Raw genomic sequence first — 16870 nt, 5'->3', positions numbered from 1 at the left:
TGGATGGAAGATCAGCATGCGGAAGGAGAGTAACAAAAACAAGCTTTCATTGCACGTGCAGTTCAATTGGTTGTTTGTTGAAGAATTAGCTTGGAAGTTGTATAGTTAGTTTGAAAATGGTTAGAAGGTAGTTACAGTTGTAGTTTGACAGTTCGTTGATGAAAGAACTTGTATAAATAAGCAAGCATGCATATGGTGTAATTAGGGTAATGAATGAAGTACTTTTGAAGAAACTGCAGAACTCTCTTCAATCTTTTCTCCCCTTTATTCTTTCCCTCCTAAAGTCTATTTTCTTCTTCTCCCTCAAAATCTATCTTTTTTCTATTTGGTCAAGGTGAGACCTTAACATTATCTTTTCTTTCTCTTGAAATGAAGACGTTTTGACTTAAAAAAAAATGAAAAAAGATATTTTTGACGGGCTTAAATTAATCTATGTTAGCATGTGATCAACTCCTTATCGGAGTCTCGATCTTGGGTTTTTCAAAATATATATACAACGAAAATAATAAATTTAAAATTTTTTTAGGAGTTCCAAGAATCTTATTAGATAAATTTAAAATTGTTTAGAGTTTATATGAAAATTGTCTAAAGATCAAATGTTTTTTTTTACTTTGAATAATTATTTTAAGGTCAAGTTGTTGCAAACTATAAATCGTTTAAATATCCAACTTCTAATAGAAATCAACACGAACCACTAGTAAAAAAAATTTTAATCTCCTAAATCATTTTAGAAGAAAGGGATTGTTATACCTTGAAGTGTTAGCTTTTTTCTTTTTAGTTTTATATGTTTACATACTATGTTTTTCTTATCTTTACATCACTTCTCTCATAAGAAATAAAAGTCATAACATTCTATTCGTAGAGAAATCTAAAAACACTATACATGATAAAATATTGATTTTCCCCTAAATGATATCATATATATTATCTTAGGCTAATTTTAGAAATATATTCAATTAAATCCCTACTTGATTTTACTATGTTTAGAATTATAATTCCCTATATAAATTACACTCTAGTCCTTAATTTCTATTTTTATTTACAATCAAGTCATGCTTAATTAATTATCTTGTTTTAATTCCTGACCAATGATTTTTATATATATAACTCATTAAGTTTCCTAATAAGTTGACCCAAATATAAATCACAATTCTAAATAGAATAGAATAGAATTAATTAATTTATTATCAATTAAACAATTGATTAATTTATATTTGAAGATCAAGTACAACGTCTAGCAATATATCATGATCTCCTAAATATTAGAAAAATCATAAGTGGTGTGACTTAACTTTCTAGTGACAAGTTTCTTAGTATAATTATTATCTCTTTATCAATAATGTTTTGATTTAGAAGTTATAGCATGACATGTATCTATATAGTCAAATTATATTTGTTATCAACACCATATTCATTGATTATTTGAATGAGATTTGAAACTCTTTTCAAATTTCATTTCATCTTGCGCAGGAATTTACAATCAATACTATTTAAGAACATATCAAATATATTTTTCTAATTTACCAAGGGTGATAAATCCTCTTTTTATTGGTTAAATACTTCTATATAGTTCATGCTATACTCAAAATTTAACTATTTGTTAATCTTGATTTAGGACAATGTATAGTAGAATTAAAATATAATACTTCATATGTAAGATAACTTAGTAATCTCAAGTTTAATAGTTACTTATATAACTATCATATGAGTCTTTCCATAAACACAAATAATCTCTTTATTTGGAACTCTCATGCGAATAATTTAATATACATGTCATCTGACAAACAATTATATATTAGTTCTGGGTATCCCTCATATATCAGTTTATAAGTATAACTACTTTATTTCGTAAAGAAAATAATATAATATGTATTAGTTTCAATAACTCTAATTAATGTTCAGTTTTAATAAAATATTGGCCAAGATTATTTAGGAATAATGTTTTAATGTGTTAGAAATCTCATAATTATAACAATTTTATAATATTTTTACAAAACATTTTTGTTCTATAAACTTCATCTTTACTCTAGATTAATTAATTAAATATTAGATTTTTTAATCAAATATTTAATAAATATTAAAAATAAATAAATTTTTATTAATAAATTAAATATATATACATGAATAAAGTTAATATTATATATAACCAATCAACTGACAATAAAACATATACACTAATACTTGAGCCGGGTAACCAGCAAAGCCGGTTTTATTATTATGGTTCCACCCGCTATCCAAGAAGTTTGAGAGATGAGGCAGAGAAAAGAGTTAAAAGGAAGCTGCTGCAACTTATCAACCGATGAAACCCTGAACTTTACAAGCTTTCATCACTTTGGTGCCGTTTGACACTTTTTTTTTATTATTGAACCTGGTTATATAAAAGGGCTCTATCACATGAAATAATCCTAAAATCGCAAACAAGTCGTATGAAATCGGATCTTCGTGATTTTTTAAAGATTCAGCAACCGACTGAATCGTGGAAAAATGGTTTTGCTCACTATTTCAATCTTTCAAGGTTTTTTACGATCTTGAAATGGATTTAAATAACCCTTCTGTTCAGGGCAGCGGACCTTTTTTTTTTCCTCTCTCTATATATAAAAAATTACTGTTTTGGCACACAGAGTTAAATGTGGAATGCAATTAATTTATGAGAATGAAGAACACTATAGTTTGAAAGCTATTTAGTCTCCAATCATTTTAATGTAAATAAAAATCATTCTTTATAATGTTATTGGTCTAGTTCCACACATGAACCAGATCAATGTGATTGTGTATATCATGGTAGGTGGGTCATTAGCATTTGTTTCTGGTTTATGGGATTCTGTATATTTAATTCAATGTTACCGAAATTAAATTGACATGCCAAATGAATTTTGAAGGGATGTTGCAAATTGTGTTTGTTTTCTTATGTTGTAAGATGTTCGCAGGGACGGAGGCTCCTGTCATGACCTTTGAAGTGGGAGCTGCACTTGAGGATGCAAAATGGCAAGCTCATGTGTACTGCTTCGACAGCAAAAAATGGCAAAGACCCAAAAATCTCCTCCTTCACGAGAAGATTCGTTGGCTGGAGTTCTGAGAGGTTCCATGGCACTTTGAGCGGAAATGAGTGATGGTGTGTGTGTGTCTATATATATTGCAAGATGAGTGTCATGATGTGCATCTCACTAATAATCAAGCAGCTCTTTTTATATCACACCAGTCGATGAGAGTTTTCAGTAAGATGGATCTCTTTTTTTTTGCATAGAAAATGCAGACTTCTGCCTTCAGTTTGCTTCGGGAGAAAGCGTAATGGCATTGAAAGGCAAGACACGGGCTGCTCGGGAAGCATCTGACTTCTGTAGAGCCTCAGGCCTCATCTTTCTTTAGTCAATGGGGCTTCTGCCTGCTAGGGATGGCTCTGCTTATGTCCCAGTAGAGGCAGGCGAAGTTGCTTTCCTATGAATCATAGCCAGCCAGTCTAAAACCAACAACTCCAAAACGAGCAAAGAAAAGATTACTAAGAAAAAGAAAAAACAACTTACCTTGTACTTTAGCCTTTGTCTTCATGATAACAAGCACAATGATGCTCATTTGTGAAGTATAAAGCGGTTTGAAAACACTTCTTGTCATTGAAAAACATTGTACGATGGATCATGGAGGGCTCCTAAGATACCATTAAGTTATGCAGTCCTTTTCATATCACAATTTAGAAATACACCTAATTTTAGGGTATAATCTACCGAGACTTCCAATTTAGAAATACACCTAATTTTAGGGTATAATCTACCGAGACTTCCAATTTAGAAATACACCTAATTTTAGGGTATAATCTACCGAGACTTCTATTTAGCGAAAGCAATGCGAATTCATCTCCAAACTCACCAGCATTTGGATTTCAAAGAACAGCAGATTATCCAAAAAGAAAAATCTATGGCTAAAAAGTAATGCATAGAAATGATGTTGTTGTTAATTTATAAAATAAAGTAATGCATTATCATGCATGACCTTGGTTCAAAAGGATAGGCCCAGGTTGTTTTTTCCAAATTCTTTTATTAAAAAAACAATAATTTAAAAGTCAAGTTTTATCTCAAGTTGAACGGATTAATGACAAGCTATGATTTTGAACCATCAAATTAAATCATTTTTAAAAAATTTAATTTGAACCAATATACACACCCTAATTACATCAATTTCTAGTTAAACTGGATAGATTGTCAGGCCACTACAAGTTTTATAACAAGTGCATGACATGCGTGAAAAATTGCCTTTTAATATGGGAAAACTCACATGCAATAATTATCTGCTCAGTATTTTTTTTTTTTTTAGATCTGATTGATTGCTATTTGCAAAATATTATGGTTGTTGTTTTTTTAAAAAATTTAAATTATTTATTTATTTTAAATATATATATTTTTAATATTTTTAAATTATTTTAATATACTAATGGTAAAAATAATTTTTTTTAAAAAAAATATTATTTACATATATTTTAATATAAAAACTTATTTATAAAAGAACTTTAATTATATTTTCAAATGAGCTCTACGTTTTACATAGAATAGTCAATTTTTGTTTTATTGATTTTTTTTTCTTTTTTTTCTTTTGAAAAAATTATGACCTTAATCATGTTAGGGTTAAATTATTCCTTTTCTCCTTCTCTTCGCTTGTACTGAAGGTAAATAGAAAGAAACTTCCTCTCTCTCTATTCCTCTACTTTCCTTTTATTTACGCGTAAAACAAACCCTAGGTGGGACACTTTCAGTTCTCACAACACAACCTGCGATCGTCACAATTCATACAATTGTTAGGGTGAGTGTTTTTTTTTTTAAGAAATTAGCGTCCGTGTTGTTTAAGGTTAGACTGGTTGCTGTTTATTTTCATTTCCTTCTGCTTTATTTATTACTTCTGCTTGCTTAATTTGATATGATCTTAATCATGTTAGGGTTAAATTATTACTTTTCTCCTTTTGAAAAAATTATGATCTTAATCATGTTAGGGTTAAATTATTACTTTTCTCTTCGCTTGTACTGAAGGTAAGTAGAAATAAACTTCCTCTCTCTCTATTCCTGTCCTTTCCTTTTATTTTACGCGTAAAACAAACCCTAGGCGGGACGCTTTCAGTTCTCACAACACAACCTACGATCGTCACGATTCATACAATTGTTAGGGTGAGTGTTATTTTTTGTAAGAAACTAGCGTCTCTGTTGTTTAAGGTTAGACTGGTTGCTGTTTATTTTCATTTCATTCCGCTTTATTTATTACTTCTGCTTGCGTAATTTGCTCCTTTTTATTCTTCTTTGTTTTTTCAATGTTGTGTCTTTGCTTCACATTTAAAATGAAAAAAAATAAAGAATTTACACTTTGTTATTTTATTTTACAGTGAGATTAAGGGTTTTTTTTTGTATTTGGTACATTGCTATTTCTCTTAAAAAATAAAAATCTCTCATCGCTAATTTATTGATTTATTATTCCATTGTGCAGGAATTACTGTCCATGGCAACTTGACAAAATAAAATACTTCTTGGAACAGGTTTTTCATCCAAAAACCCTTTCAAACCTTCAATGATAGGCCAAGAAAACAATCATTTTGTAGTTTAGATTGATTGCCACGACACTGCTTTCAGAGGAATTTTATGCCTGTTGTGACTTTCTGGAATTGGTGTCATTTGGCACTCTGCATCTGCACTTGTTTGCCATTCCCAGAATGCTGAACTGTGTGAAGTACCCTTGAGATGTTTTGTGGCATTTTAATGTATACGTTTCTTTCAGAATTTGTAATTGAAGAACTTTACGTGGTGGGCTTTGGAAATCCCTATAGGAGTTTCTCTACTATGAACTCTAGATTCTTTCTCTTTGGCAGATGATTTATGTCATTCACAACTCGTTCTTCTTATCATTCCATTTATGCTGATACTTGTTCTTATGGGGTGCTTCAAATGTGTTAGTTTCTTACAGGTTTGTTGACGATTTAGCATCCTTTATTCCTAGCTTGTTGCTTCCTAGTTGTGAGCAGCCAATTCCTTAGGGTTTTATTTTAGAAGTACAAAGATGGGTGCCTTCTGCTGCTGTCTTAGCAGCGATGAACATGAAGAACATGCTTACCCAGGGAGTTCAATATACAGGCACTGCATTTGCTTAAGATTCTTTTTTCACCAGTTACTTGGTGGGGTAAGCATTGAAGTGCAAGCAACTTAACGCACTTGTCTTTGTTTTTTTTCTTTCCTAGATGTTTGTAAACCTGAGGCAGGCTGTTGTGGACAATTCTTTGCTTCCTTTGCTTGTATAACATCATGTAACCAACGAATTTGGTCTAAATCTAGGAGTTAGGCCTTTTAGTGGTTTGCCAATTTGTACTTCAAGGTAATGTTTATAATCTTGTGATTGCATAGAGCTCAAATTTTATGAACATGAAATAAATGTTTCACTGAGAGAATTTGAAGTATATGCAGAATAGTCATTATGAACTCTCTAGGTACCCAGAGCAAAAAGATGATTACTTGGTACCATTTTTTTGGGTGCAATTGCAATTTCGTGGTGTGCTCTATCAGTATTTTCATATGCATTCTGATTAGAGTTATACTCATGTTTTGCATTCTAATAACGTTATTTCCCATGCATGCATTGTGATTTGATAAAGGTGGGGCAAGGATAAGGTAACTTAATATGGCTCTTATAATACTCTCTATATCTGGTGTTGTTTCATAAAATTAGCTTAAAAACTGATTAACTAAATTATACAATCACCTATATTCCTGGGACCATATTCTTGATCATGAATAGATCCTAATTTCTAAAGCTATTGTCATAATAAATTTTCCCTTATTTTTTGAGAAGGGTTCCTTGGATCTGGTATGATCCATTTGCCATACTTTATGTTTTTATACTTCATTCCAGTTATCTGATGTACTTATTACCTTCTGCCATGTGCTTGCAGTATGGTACAATGTTTCAGAGACTTGAAGGTCGGACTGTATCACCAACCCAAGGAGGTAATTTTTTGGCATCAACTGGAGTTGGCACAGGATTACCTGATAGTTCTGCAGATGACACTCAACTCTCATCATCCAGGCCAGTCCCTTCCGATAATGATCAGAGGTATGATCGTTTGCAGCGTTATGGTTTAGTCTCTAGGAAGTCAATGACTCACTTCCAAGAAGAATCACAATCACTGAGAAGAAATGTGAGCAGTTCTGGCATGGAATCATTGGGCTCTGTAAAAAAAAGAAATGGGGTTGATTCCGAAGATGACAATAAACTTGGCTATTCAGAGTCCTCTGAGAAATCTTTGGCAACAAAAGTTGCACATGGACTAACTTATGTGCAACCGTCTACTGCAGATGAAGATGTCTGCCCTACTTGTCTTGATGGTAATTTAATGTGCTTATGCTGCGCTGCATTCCAATTGTGACCTTTAACTAATATTTATCTTCTTATTCCCTTCAGTAAGCTGTTTTTGAATGGTCATGTTGCAGAGTACACTCCGGAAAATCCTAAAATCATGACACGATGCTCTCACCATTTTCACCTTGGTTGTATTTATGAATGGTTGGAAAGAAGTGAAAGTTGTCCAATATGCGGCAAGGTATGCTGAATTTCCTCTTAGATAACAAATTCAATTTCATCCTAAAAGAAAAAAAGATCTCGAGTCTTGAACCTTCATGGAAAGGCACTAATCTCTGGAAAGGTGATATGCAGGCCTAATTTTGTCTGTATGGACCAATTTAGTATTAATAGCTGCTAAAACTATGGCCATTTTGTCTGGTAGCCTAGAGATATATTGTCAAGCCTTTAATCATCCTGTTGATGTGGAGATGGGTACCGATAACTTCAGATACACACTCTCCCATCACATATTTGAGAGAATTACTGCCATCAAAACTTCGCTATCACTCTGCTTTTGCACCTGCATGTTCATTTGAATTTATCTCAATCTTGGATAGTCACCGTAAAGTGTTGTGTTCATTTTCTTTTTTGGGAGTAATTGCTAACAAAATAATGTTACAAAGTGGTCCTTCATATGGAAATCCTAATAATAGCACCAGATTTCTTGAGGCGTTTCTGATGAATCACTTCCATTTGGAATGTTAGGAGATGGAGTTTTGTGAAAGCCCTTAAGCTGTTCAGCGTCTGATTGTCAAGTAATGGGGGAAGAGCTGGCCGGAGTGTAAATAAAAGCTCCCTGAACTTTGTTTAAAGGAGTCATGCATAGAGTCTCTAAAGAAAAGAAAATAAAGAAGGTTCTTGCAGAGGAAACCGATTTTTCATTCTCTTAAACCTTGTAATTACCCAATGTACCTTATGGTCAAATACTCGATGCTTTCTGTATAGATTTTTACTGATCAGTGTATAGCTTGTATAAACTGATTCATGAACATCATGCCGGCTCGTATAAGTTGCTCAATTATTGATAATATTAATCCGTGCTCCCACCAATAGGATGATGTTTGGTGGCGATACAGTATTGGTGGAAGCCGTAGTTAAAACAACATTGTGCCATATGAGACTGTTGGATGAGATGGCGGGTTAAGAAGCTACATTGATTTTCACGGGGCTGCTTGTGAGGTACCGTGGTTCTTCCACAGTAAATGCCACTCGAATAGAATATTTGGACCAATTAAATGACATGAAAGTAATATATATTTTTTAGATATTTGATTTCACCGACAAGATTTAAGTCCTGCCCTGATAATTTTTTATAAGTAAATGCTGCTCATGCCGTTAGACTAACAAATTAAAAAGCAAGCTAATCAATAGCATCTTATTATCATATTTAATAAATTAATTATATTTTTTTAAAAAAAAATATTTAAAAAAAGCTAAATTGAATAGATATAAAAGGAATCTAGATAACTTATATCATTATCAAAATCAGTAAAAAATTCTATATAAAACAAATATAAAGAAATAAAATTAAAAAAAACATAAACTTAGAAAAAAAACAAGTGAATTTAGATGAATTCTTTAAATTTGAATCAATCTTCCAAACTTGTGGTCTAAAGTTAATCAAGAACCTTAATTTAAAACAAATTAAATGCTATAGCATGAAATTGATTTTTTTTTATCAATTTTTAAAAAAATTGCCATGGAACAAAAAAAAAAGCAATTAAACTAATGATAAGCAAATTGGTAAAAAAAAAATGAAAAAAGATGAAATTCAAAAATAATATAATTTCATAAATCATCTCAAACACAATAAATTATAATAAAAAATAGAAATCAAATATATATATAAAAAAAACAAAATAATGAGCAGCTTTTATTCTTTTACATGGTTAATGTGGAAATCAAAGAAGAGATAGGGAAAGAAAAGAACAAAAAAAAAAGAAGGTTTGTGCACACTAAATATGATGTTCATTTAGAATACGTGCTACATCTACATGGAGAAAAATCAAGACAAATCAAACACAATTATAAAAGCTATTGTATAATCACCACACAGAGGTCTCATATGCTACCCAAATGATGCAAAGACATTTCACAAGTTGGTGTGTGTGCACCATGCACAAGTTTTTTTTTAATAATATTTATACTAAGTTAATTACTAAACAACCTCTTTAACATTCATGTTATTACAAAAAAAAAACAATATGAAAAGACGCAAATATTTCTAGACAAAGGAAAATATATCATTTAACAGTTTAAAAAAAAATAAAGCAAAAAGATAAAAAAGATTATAGATCCAAGTTTATAAAATTTTACTTTCAAGGGTGATTAAATAATTTTATCTTGTTAAATAAAAGTGTAAAAATCTTATTGCCCTTGTCTAATTCTTAAATGATTTTTTAATTATTTAAAAAAGACTATTTTACCCCAAATACAAGACTTAATAATTTTAAAGTGAAGAGCAAAGTCATCAATTCACTACTATAATTCTTTCACAATTAAAACCTAAGCACCGGTAGTTTTTTTAATGATTTTAGAATGATACAATTATTTTATATGAATAGTAAAACACTACATCAAGAATATTTAATAGTTTATAATATTTTTTTTAATATTATCCCTTTTGCTATCCCAACTCGCTATAATATTTTTTTAAAAAGAAAAATGAAATACTTTTTTTAATGGATTTAGGAAAATGATTTGAAACTTCAATATCCTAACTAGTTGGAAAGCTATTATTATAAACAATCAATTTATAAGGAAAATACAATAAGATCTTATTAAAAAAAATTCTATTATTTTTTTCATAGTAGCTCAAAATTACTTATGATATTCATATTTTAATTTTATATATTGCCTTAATCTATGTTTAAAAGAGCCAAAGACGTGGTGATAATGTAACATATCTAGGTTGGGTAGAATATTAAACCCAAATGATATATGTTCAAGTTACTTTCAAGCCTAACATTCTTAAATTCAGCTACATATTAAGTCTAAGTGTATATGAGTTTGATGAATTGTTATCTATATGTTAAGCCCAAGCTCATTTATATATTGAGCCCAAATATATATGGGTATGATGAGTTGTATCAATATCCTTTAGTCAACTACATGTTAAACCCAAGTACATATAAATTTAGCAAGTTGTTATACCTAATAACTTTGGGTTCAACTACGCGTTGAACCCAAGTACATGTAGGTATGACAAGCTGTCAAACTCAACATGTTGAACAAAAATACATATAAGTCTGATGAGTTGTCAAATCTAATATCTTTAGGTTCAGTTATGTGCCGAGCCCCGGTACATATGGATCTGGTGAGTTGCCAGGCTCAACATCCTTAAATTTTATCACATGTTGAGCCTAAGTACATAAGCTCCATGTTGGGTTACGAGACCTTGTTTATTTATTTTTATAATTTTTAACATGAAATGTTAAAAATCAAGAATAATCATCTCTCTACATCCTAAATGTATAAAAAGTCTTTCAAAGACTTATTATATATTTCCATCAACATTAATATTGTATAATAGATATTTATCTCTCATTAATATTATGTAAGAGATATTTATTTCTCATTAATGTTATCATGATGATATAACACTCCAACTTTCATTTCAAGTAAAATAACAACGTTTAAAGGTTATATATACCTTATGAACCACCTAGATAAATAGTTCATAATTTATATTTCTCTAAGTTTTCATACTTTACTTCTCAAATCATTTATTATACAAAAAAAAATAACAAATACTTTTATTCTTAGAATTCAAATTTTATTCTTTTATTTATTGCAATCTCTTATTTAAAATCACTGATCTCATCATTAAATTTTTTTTAAATCCATCAAAAAAGACTGTTTTATATGTATTAGGCTATTTACCACCAATCATCAACTTTATAAACTTTGAAGAAGATAGTATTAATGTGAATATATAATTATTCACTGTCCAAACACTAAAAAATTTCACTTGTTAGTATAATGAATTTTGAAACATCATTAATTAACATCATATATCAGGAACTAATAAAAAAACTATTGCTTTTTTTTTTTTTTTACCTGAAGTGGTTTTTGACTTTCAATATTAATGCTATGATATAGTCTTTTCGTTTTCGCATCAATAATGATGGCATCAAAGGGGTTGATGTTGATGTTGGTGGTTGGCAAGAATGTATTGATATTTATGGAATGTTTAGGATAGTAGTAGTATTTATTTTTTAAAATATTTTTTATTTGAAAAAGTATTAAAGTAATATTTTCTAATATAGCATAATAAAATAATTTAAAAATATTTAAAAAATTGAAGCAAAAAAATTAATTTTTTTTTTAACTCCAACTTTGTTTTGTATCCGGTCTTTAAAGTCATATTGTTTTGAAAATGTATTTAAACCCATAATTTCTCTGCGCTACCATGCATTTTGTATTTATTTTATTTAAAAATTTCACCGTATTTATTTTATAGATTTTTTTTTCATCGGAGCATCTCAACAGATAAAGTTGCTTCTTAAATGTAGAGATCTAATAAAAATAGGAATCTCCAAGTCATATCAAAGAGAAATTATCCTACTGAGAGAGAATCCTCTTTGTCTCTCCCTCCCTCTCTCTCTCTTATTTATTTTCAAAAAAGAATTCTCTCTCTCACACTCACACACACACACACACACATATATAGTACATTATAAATCGGAAAGGATAATATTTTCAAACTTATGTAATTCACTTCACCAAAAATATTAACCATTTATTTAAATTATATTAGCATTAATCTAAATTGGAAAAGATGATATTCATTGGACCTCGAATCCAAAATCAAGAAGATCCCTCCCGTGGTTCAAATTAGTCGGGTCCAGATAAGCCAGTTTTGCCTGTCTCCAACTTGGCACGTGTTAATAGAGAATTTTCCAAACTCCTCCACCAATCAAAAACATTCAACGACAAAGCCATCTGGACACCAGCACTAAACAAAGACAGCAACACCCACTGTTTTGTTTTCCAGATCCAGCGAGCCCCATGTAAATAGTAATCCATCCTTGTTTACTCAAACCTCCTTTGCTTAAATTAATTTAACCCATCATTATTAATCATACATTTGGCTATCTTTTGGGAACACGACACAAATGCTACAAATGCTGGTGGACAATAATTTATTTTTTTATTTAGAATTTTTTTATGTTTTTGAATTATTTTAATATATTCATGTTAGAAAAAAATTTAAATTTTTTTAATATATTAATGCCAAACACTATTTTGATAAAAGTGAGTTATGATTAAAACAATATTTTACACCCATCATAATTTTAAAAATATTTATTTAATTAATATATATTATAATTTTATATGTATATATACAATGACTATTTTTTATGAATTTTTAATTTTTTAAAAATATAATTTATAATTTTTTTAAACTACAACCGCATCCATAAAATCCGAATCCCACACACCTTTTAGTAACCCACCACACAGAGTCTTTCTACTACTCGCTACTTTTGATAAAACAATGAGAAAGTGAAGAAAAAAAAAACACTTTGCCTCTCGTTTATGCATCTGTTCGATCCTGAAATCCATATGATCCTCTGATATCCTTTTCCCTGTCAGTCCTCTTCTTTTCAATCTGAAATCAGGTACTACTTCTTGACTCCATTTTCCAACGTCTCTCTTGAAAAAAGGTTTAATTTATTAATCTTGGAGTTTCCGATTTTGTTGATATTATTGCATTTTTCTCGTTTTCTCCGCCTGCAGGTGCTAGCAGTTGTTTTTGGAGTTTTTTTTTCCCCATGAACTGAATACTGGGTTATCTCTGATTGGAGATTTCCAGTTTGGGACTGTCATTTTTTAAAAAAAATTCTGAAGCTTTGTTATTCGAAGTTATTGAAATTCTGAAGCTTTGTTATTCGAAGTTATTTCCGTTTTTTAGTTGCATTCTCAGCTTCCAAGCACTGCAGAGTGTGGTGTTGTGAAATGAACTGATTGCGATTTTTTTTTCCTGTTATTTGATTCCAATGTTAACTAAAAATGGAACCTTTAGATCTGCTTTTAATTTAACTTCTAGAAATTCATATTGTGTTTAAGCTGTTTTATGTGACGTGGGTACTATTTGACTGATATTTCTGTTTCCTGTTTGGATTTTCAGCTAAATCTACTGACTTTACAATGACTAAAGATACGGAAAACAAGTTCTTGAATGTGGGTCTGCTCATTTTGACCACTCTACTAGTGGCCAAGCTTATCTCTGCACTTATAATGCCTAGATCTCAAAAGCGGTTGCCTCCGGTTATGAAGGGTTGGCCTTTGATAGGAGGCCTCATTCGATTCCTTAAAGGACCCATCGTCATGCTTCGTGAAGAGTACCCAAAACTTGGCAGTGTTTTTACAGTGAACCTAGCTAACAGGAAGATTACTTTCTTGATTGGCCCTGAGGTGTCTGCTCACTTCTTCAAGGCCTCCGAAGCAGATTTGAGCCAGCAGGAGGTGTATCAGTTCAATGTGCCTACTTTTGGTCCTGGTGTTGTGTTTGATGTGGATTACTCTATAAGGCAAGAGCAATTTCGATTCTTTACAGAGGCTCTAAGAGTGAGCAAACTCAAGGGATACGTGGATCAGATGGTGGTAGAAACAGAGGTGATCGAGTTTCTTATCAGCCAGCTCTCTCTGTTGTTTATTACTGTTTAAGTTGTATGCAATCAATTCTTGTGTGTTTTCTTTAATGTTGGCTATTTAAGCACAAATAGTTATTTTGGATTTTAAATTTAAGTCTGGTGGCCATGCTTCCATCTATCATTCTAGAGAATCGTCATTTATTACTGGTTTTGTTCAGCACAGTGTGCATAATCTTACTCTAGATTGTTACCCTTGTATAACTTCCAGAATTGCCATGCTGTCCTCAGGATGTACAGATTCATGGTGCTAATCATTTTGTTGTCATTTTGAAACTGGCAGGACTACTTCTCAAAATGGGGAGACAGTGGGGTGGTAGACTTGAAGTATGAGCTCGAGCATCTGATCATTTTGACAGCCAGTAGATGTCTACTTGGACGAGAAGTTCGTGACAAGCTTTTTGATGATGTGTCTGCTCTATTCCATGACCTTGACAATGGAATGCTCCCAATCAGTGTTTTATTCCCATACTTGCCCATCCCAGCTCATCGCCGCCGTGATCGGGCACGCAAGAAGCTTGCAGAAATCTTTGCAAATATTATAAATTCCCGCAAGCTTGCTGGAAAATCAGAGAATGACATGTTGCAGTGCTTCATTGACTCCAAGTATAAAGATGGTCGCCCAACAACCGAGTCTGAGATCACAGGCCTGCTCATTGCTGCTCTCTTTGCTGGGCAGCACACCAGTTCCATCACCTCCACTTGGACAGGAGCCTATCTTCTGCGACACAACGAATACCTATCTGCTGTGTTGGAGGAGCAGAAGAACTTGCTGAAAAAGCATGGGAACAAAGTTGACCAAGATATTTTATCCGAGATGGATGTCTTGTATAGGTGCATCAAGGAGGCCCTCAGACTCCATCCTCCATTAATTATGCTTTTACGGAGCTCACATAGTGACTTTAGCGTGACAACACGAGATGGGAAAGAATATGACATCCCAAAGGGCCACATAGTCGCAACATCTCCAGCATTTGCTAACCGTCTTCCTCATGTCTTCAAGGATCCAGAAAGGTATGATCCTGACAGATTTGCTGCTGGGAGAGAAGAAGACAAAGCAGCAGGGGCATTTTCATACATTTCTTTTGGAGGTGGCAGGCATGGGTGCCTTGGCGAACCATTTGCTTACTTGCAGATAAAGGCTATATGGAGTCATTTGCTGAGGAATTTTGAATTTGAGCTCATATCTCCTTTCCCTGAGATAGACTGGAATGCAATGGTCGTTGGTGTGAAGGACAAGGTGATGGTGCGCTACAAGCGGCGTGAGCTTTCAGTTAATTAAGGGAACAACTTTGTGGAAGTTTGGACAACTTGAATTTCTGTCGAATGAATTTTCCCCATCTGTGCTTTGGTTTATTTGTGCTTCCGAGGTCCCTGCCCGGTGATTACTTTAGGTTGTTGCAATGTTTTGTTTGAATTTGGGGCTGTAGACCTGTGTTATTTTAGCAATCCAGTTGAGTTTTTTATAAGCAGTGAAATTAGTAGTCTAGCCACTGGACCTATCGTCTTCAGTAAAAATAAAGCAAGTGGAAATTCTGTATCGATGGTGTTTTTGTGTTTTAAAAGTTTTTTAAAAAAGTTTTAAATTTTAATTATTTTTTTATTTTAAATTAAAATTTTTTATATTTTTAAATTATTTTGATGAGTTAATATCAAAAATAATTTTTTAAAAATAAAAAATATTATTTTAATATATTTTTAAATAAAAAATATTTTAAAAAACAATTAAAATTATTTTCTCAAACAAGCTTTAAGAACATTCCGTTCATGAATGGTCTTGATATATATATATATTGCAATTTTAAAAAACAATTAAGATTATATTCTCAATTCCGTTCATGAATGGTCTTGATATATATATATATATATATATGAAAACTGATATATATATATATATGAAAACTAGAATTGATCATGACTTCTAATAATTTCCAATTGAAGCTGCAGAAATTAAACAAGAAGATTCATCCTTGTTTACAGCTGACAAACCGAGATACAATTCTTTCACCAAAGAACTTTTGCAATGATGCTGCACTAATAAAAACCAGAAAAAAAGGGACCTTCTCGAGGAACAAGGTCAAATTCAAAACTTCCTTTCGGATTTTGGTGTAAAAACATAGTAAAATATTACATAAATTTACAAATGAGCATTCTCTAGCCTCTTGAACTAATTCCCTAAGTGGGACGAATCATGGTGTTATCCAATTTGGATTTTTTGAACGCCAATTCTCCTTCCTCGCCTGGAGCAGAATAAACTTTCAACACTTCACACAAGGAAATCATAGGACTCTCTCAACTACTCGAAACAAAAGAATAGTGGAGTACGTACAGCCTGCAGAGGAAACTGTTTGGAGTTAGCTTGGGATGATTTTAAGGAGCTCAATGTCAAACAGCGAAGTTTTGTCTATCAGCTCTTGGTTCCTCAGCACAAAATTCAAGGCTCGTTGACCCTGTCAAACACAATCATTTATCATCTTGGAATCATTTATAAGTACAATGCAAGCACTAGAAATTTTAGATGGCATTACCGAAAATGTTTGAGGTCTTGGCCCACTCTTGTTGTGATCATTCTCGGGATATCCTAGTTCTGGGTGCTCAATGATTCCCCGTCGCTGTGAAGCAAACTGTGAAATCTGCACGCACAATCTTACGAGGATTGTAGATGTTATTACAATTTATTCATCGAAGATTTCTGTGATTGAGAACTTCAAACATATATTTGGGAAAAGGAGATGAAACACCTTCTGATTCCACAAAGAGCGAAAGAGAGATAGAAAGTTGTTTATTTTCCTGTCAGTGAGATTGCTCATCTGTCATGTTAGGCCTTTTTCAATGTTCTCTTGATCATGAAG

General features: G+C 31.8%; 2 protein-coding genes across 12 annotated transcripts; both read left to right on the top strand.

The window, feature by feature from the left end:
- The first annotated feature begins 4574 nt into the window (after positions 1–4574).
- Positions 4575–8428, top strand: LOC105123109 (E3 ubiquitin-protein ligase At3g02290-like). Of its 11 annotated transcripts, none has more exons than XM_011022602.1 (6): positions 4575–4654; positions 5461–5509; positions 5925–6147; positions 6914–7346; positions 7452–7561; positions 8068–8428. In XM_011022602.1, the coding sequence occupies exons 3-6, from the start codon at positions 6028–6030 to the stop codon at positions 8092–8094; spliced, it is 690 nt and encodes a 229-aa protein (XP_011020904.1). In that variant the 5' UTR covers positions 4575–4654; positions 5461–5509; positions 5925–6027; the 3' UTR covers positions 8095–8428. The 11 variants fall into 11 exon arrangements, with proteins under 11 accessions (XP_011020904.1, XP_011020901.1, XP_011020907.1 ...); XM_011022605.1 differs by lacking the exon at positions 4575–4654 and adding an exon at positions 4661–4788 and having other exon boundaries at positions 5935–6147; XM_011022601.1 differs by lacking the exon at positions 4575–4654 and adding an exon at positions 4661–4788.
- Positions 8429–12801: 4373 nt separating this feature from the next.
- Positions 12802–15507, top strand: LOC105123105 (sterol 14-demethylase). The gene is made up of 3 exons (XM_011022594.1): positions 12802–12986; positions 13496–13983; positions 14302–15507. Exons 2-3 carry the CDS (start codon positions 13516–13518, stop codon positions 15298–15300), a joined length of 1467 nt encoding a protein of 488 aa, XP_011020896.1. The 5' UTR covers positions 12802–12986; positions 13496–13515; the 3' UTR covers positions 15301–15507.
- Positions 15508–16870: the final 1363 nt, after the last annotated feature.

This window comes from Populus euphratica, unplaced genomic scaffold (genome assembly GCF_000495115.2).
Source record: "Populus euphratica unplaced genomic scaffold, PopEup_1.0 scaffold8.1, whole genome shotgun sequence".
Lineage (NCBI taxonomy): Eukaryota > Viridiplantae > Streptophyta > Magnoliopsida > Malpighiales > Salicaceae > Populus > Populus euphratica.
This window is presented reverse-complemented; position numbering and strand designations above follow the sequence as displayed.

Coding starts and splice junctions, on each gene's coding strand:
- LOC105123105 (XM_011022594.1), top strand. CDS start 13,516: ATGACTAAAGATACGGAAAACAAGTTCTTGAATGTGGGTCTGCTCATT. Junction 13,984..14,301: donor AGATGGTGGTAGAAACAGAG/GTGATCGAGTTT, acceptor TGAAACTGGCAG/GACTACTTCTCAAAATGGGG.
- LOC105123109 (XM_011022602.1), top strand. CDS start 6,028: ATGGGTGCCTTCTGCTGCTGTCTTAGCAGCGATGAACATGAAGAACAT. Junction 6,148..6,913: donor TTCACCAGTTACTTGGTGGG/GTAAGCATTGAA, acceptor ATGTGCTTGCAG/TATGGTACAATGTTTCAGAG. Junction 7,562..8,067: donor GTTGTCCAATATGCGGCAAG/GTATGCTGAATT, acceptor TTGGAATGTTAG/GAGATGGAGTTTTGTGAAAG.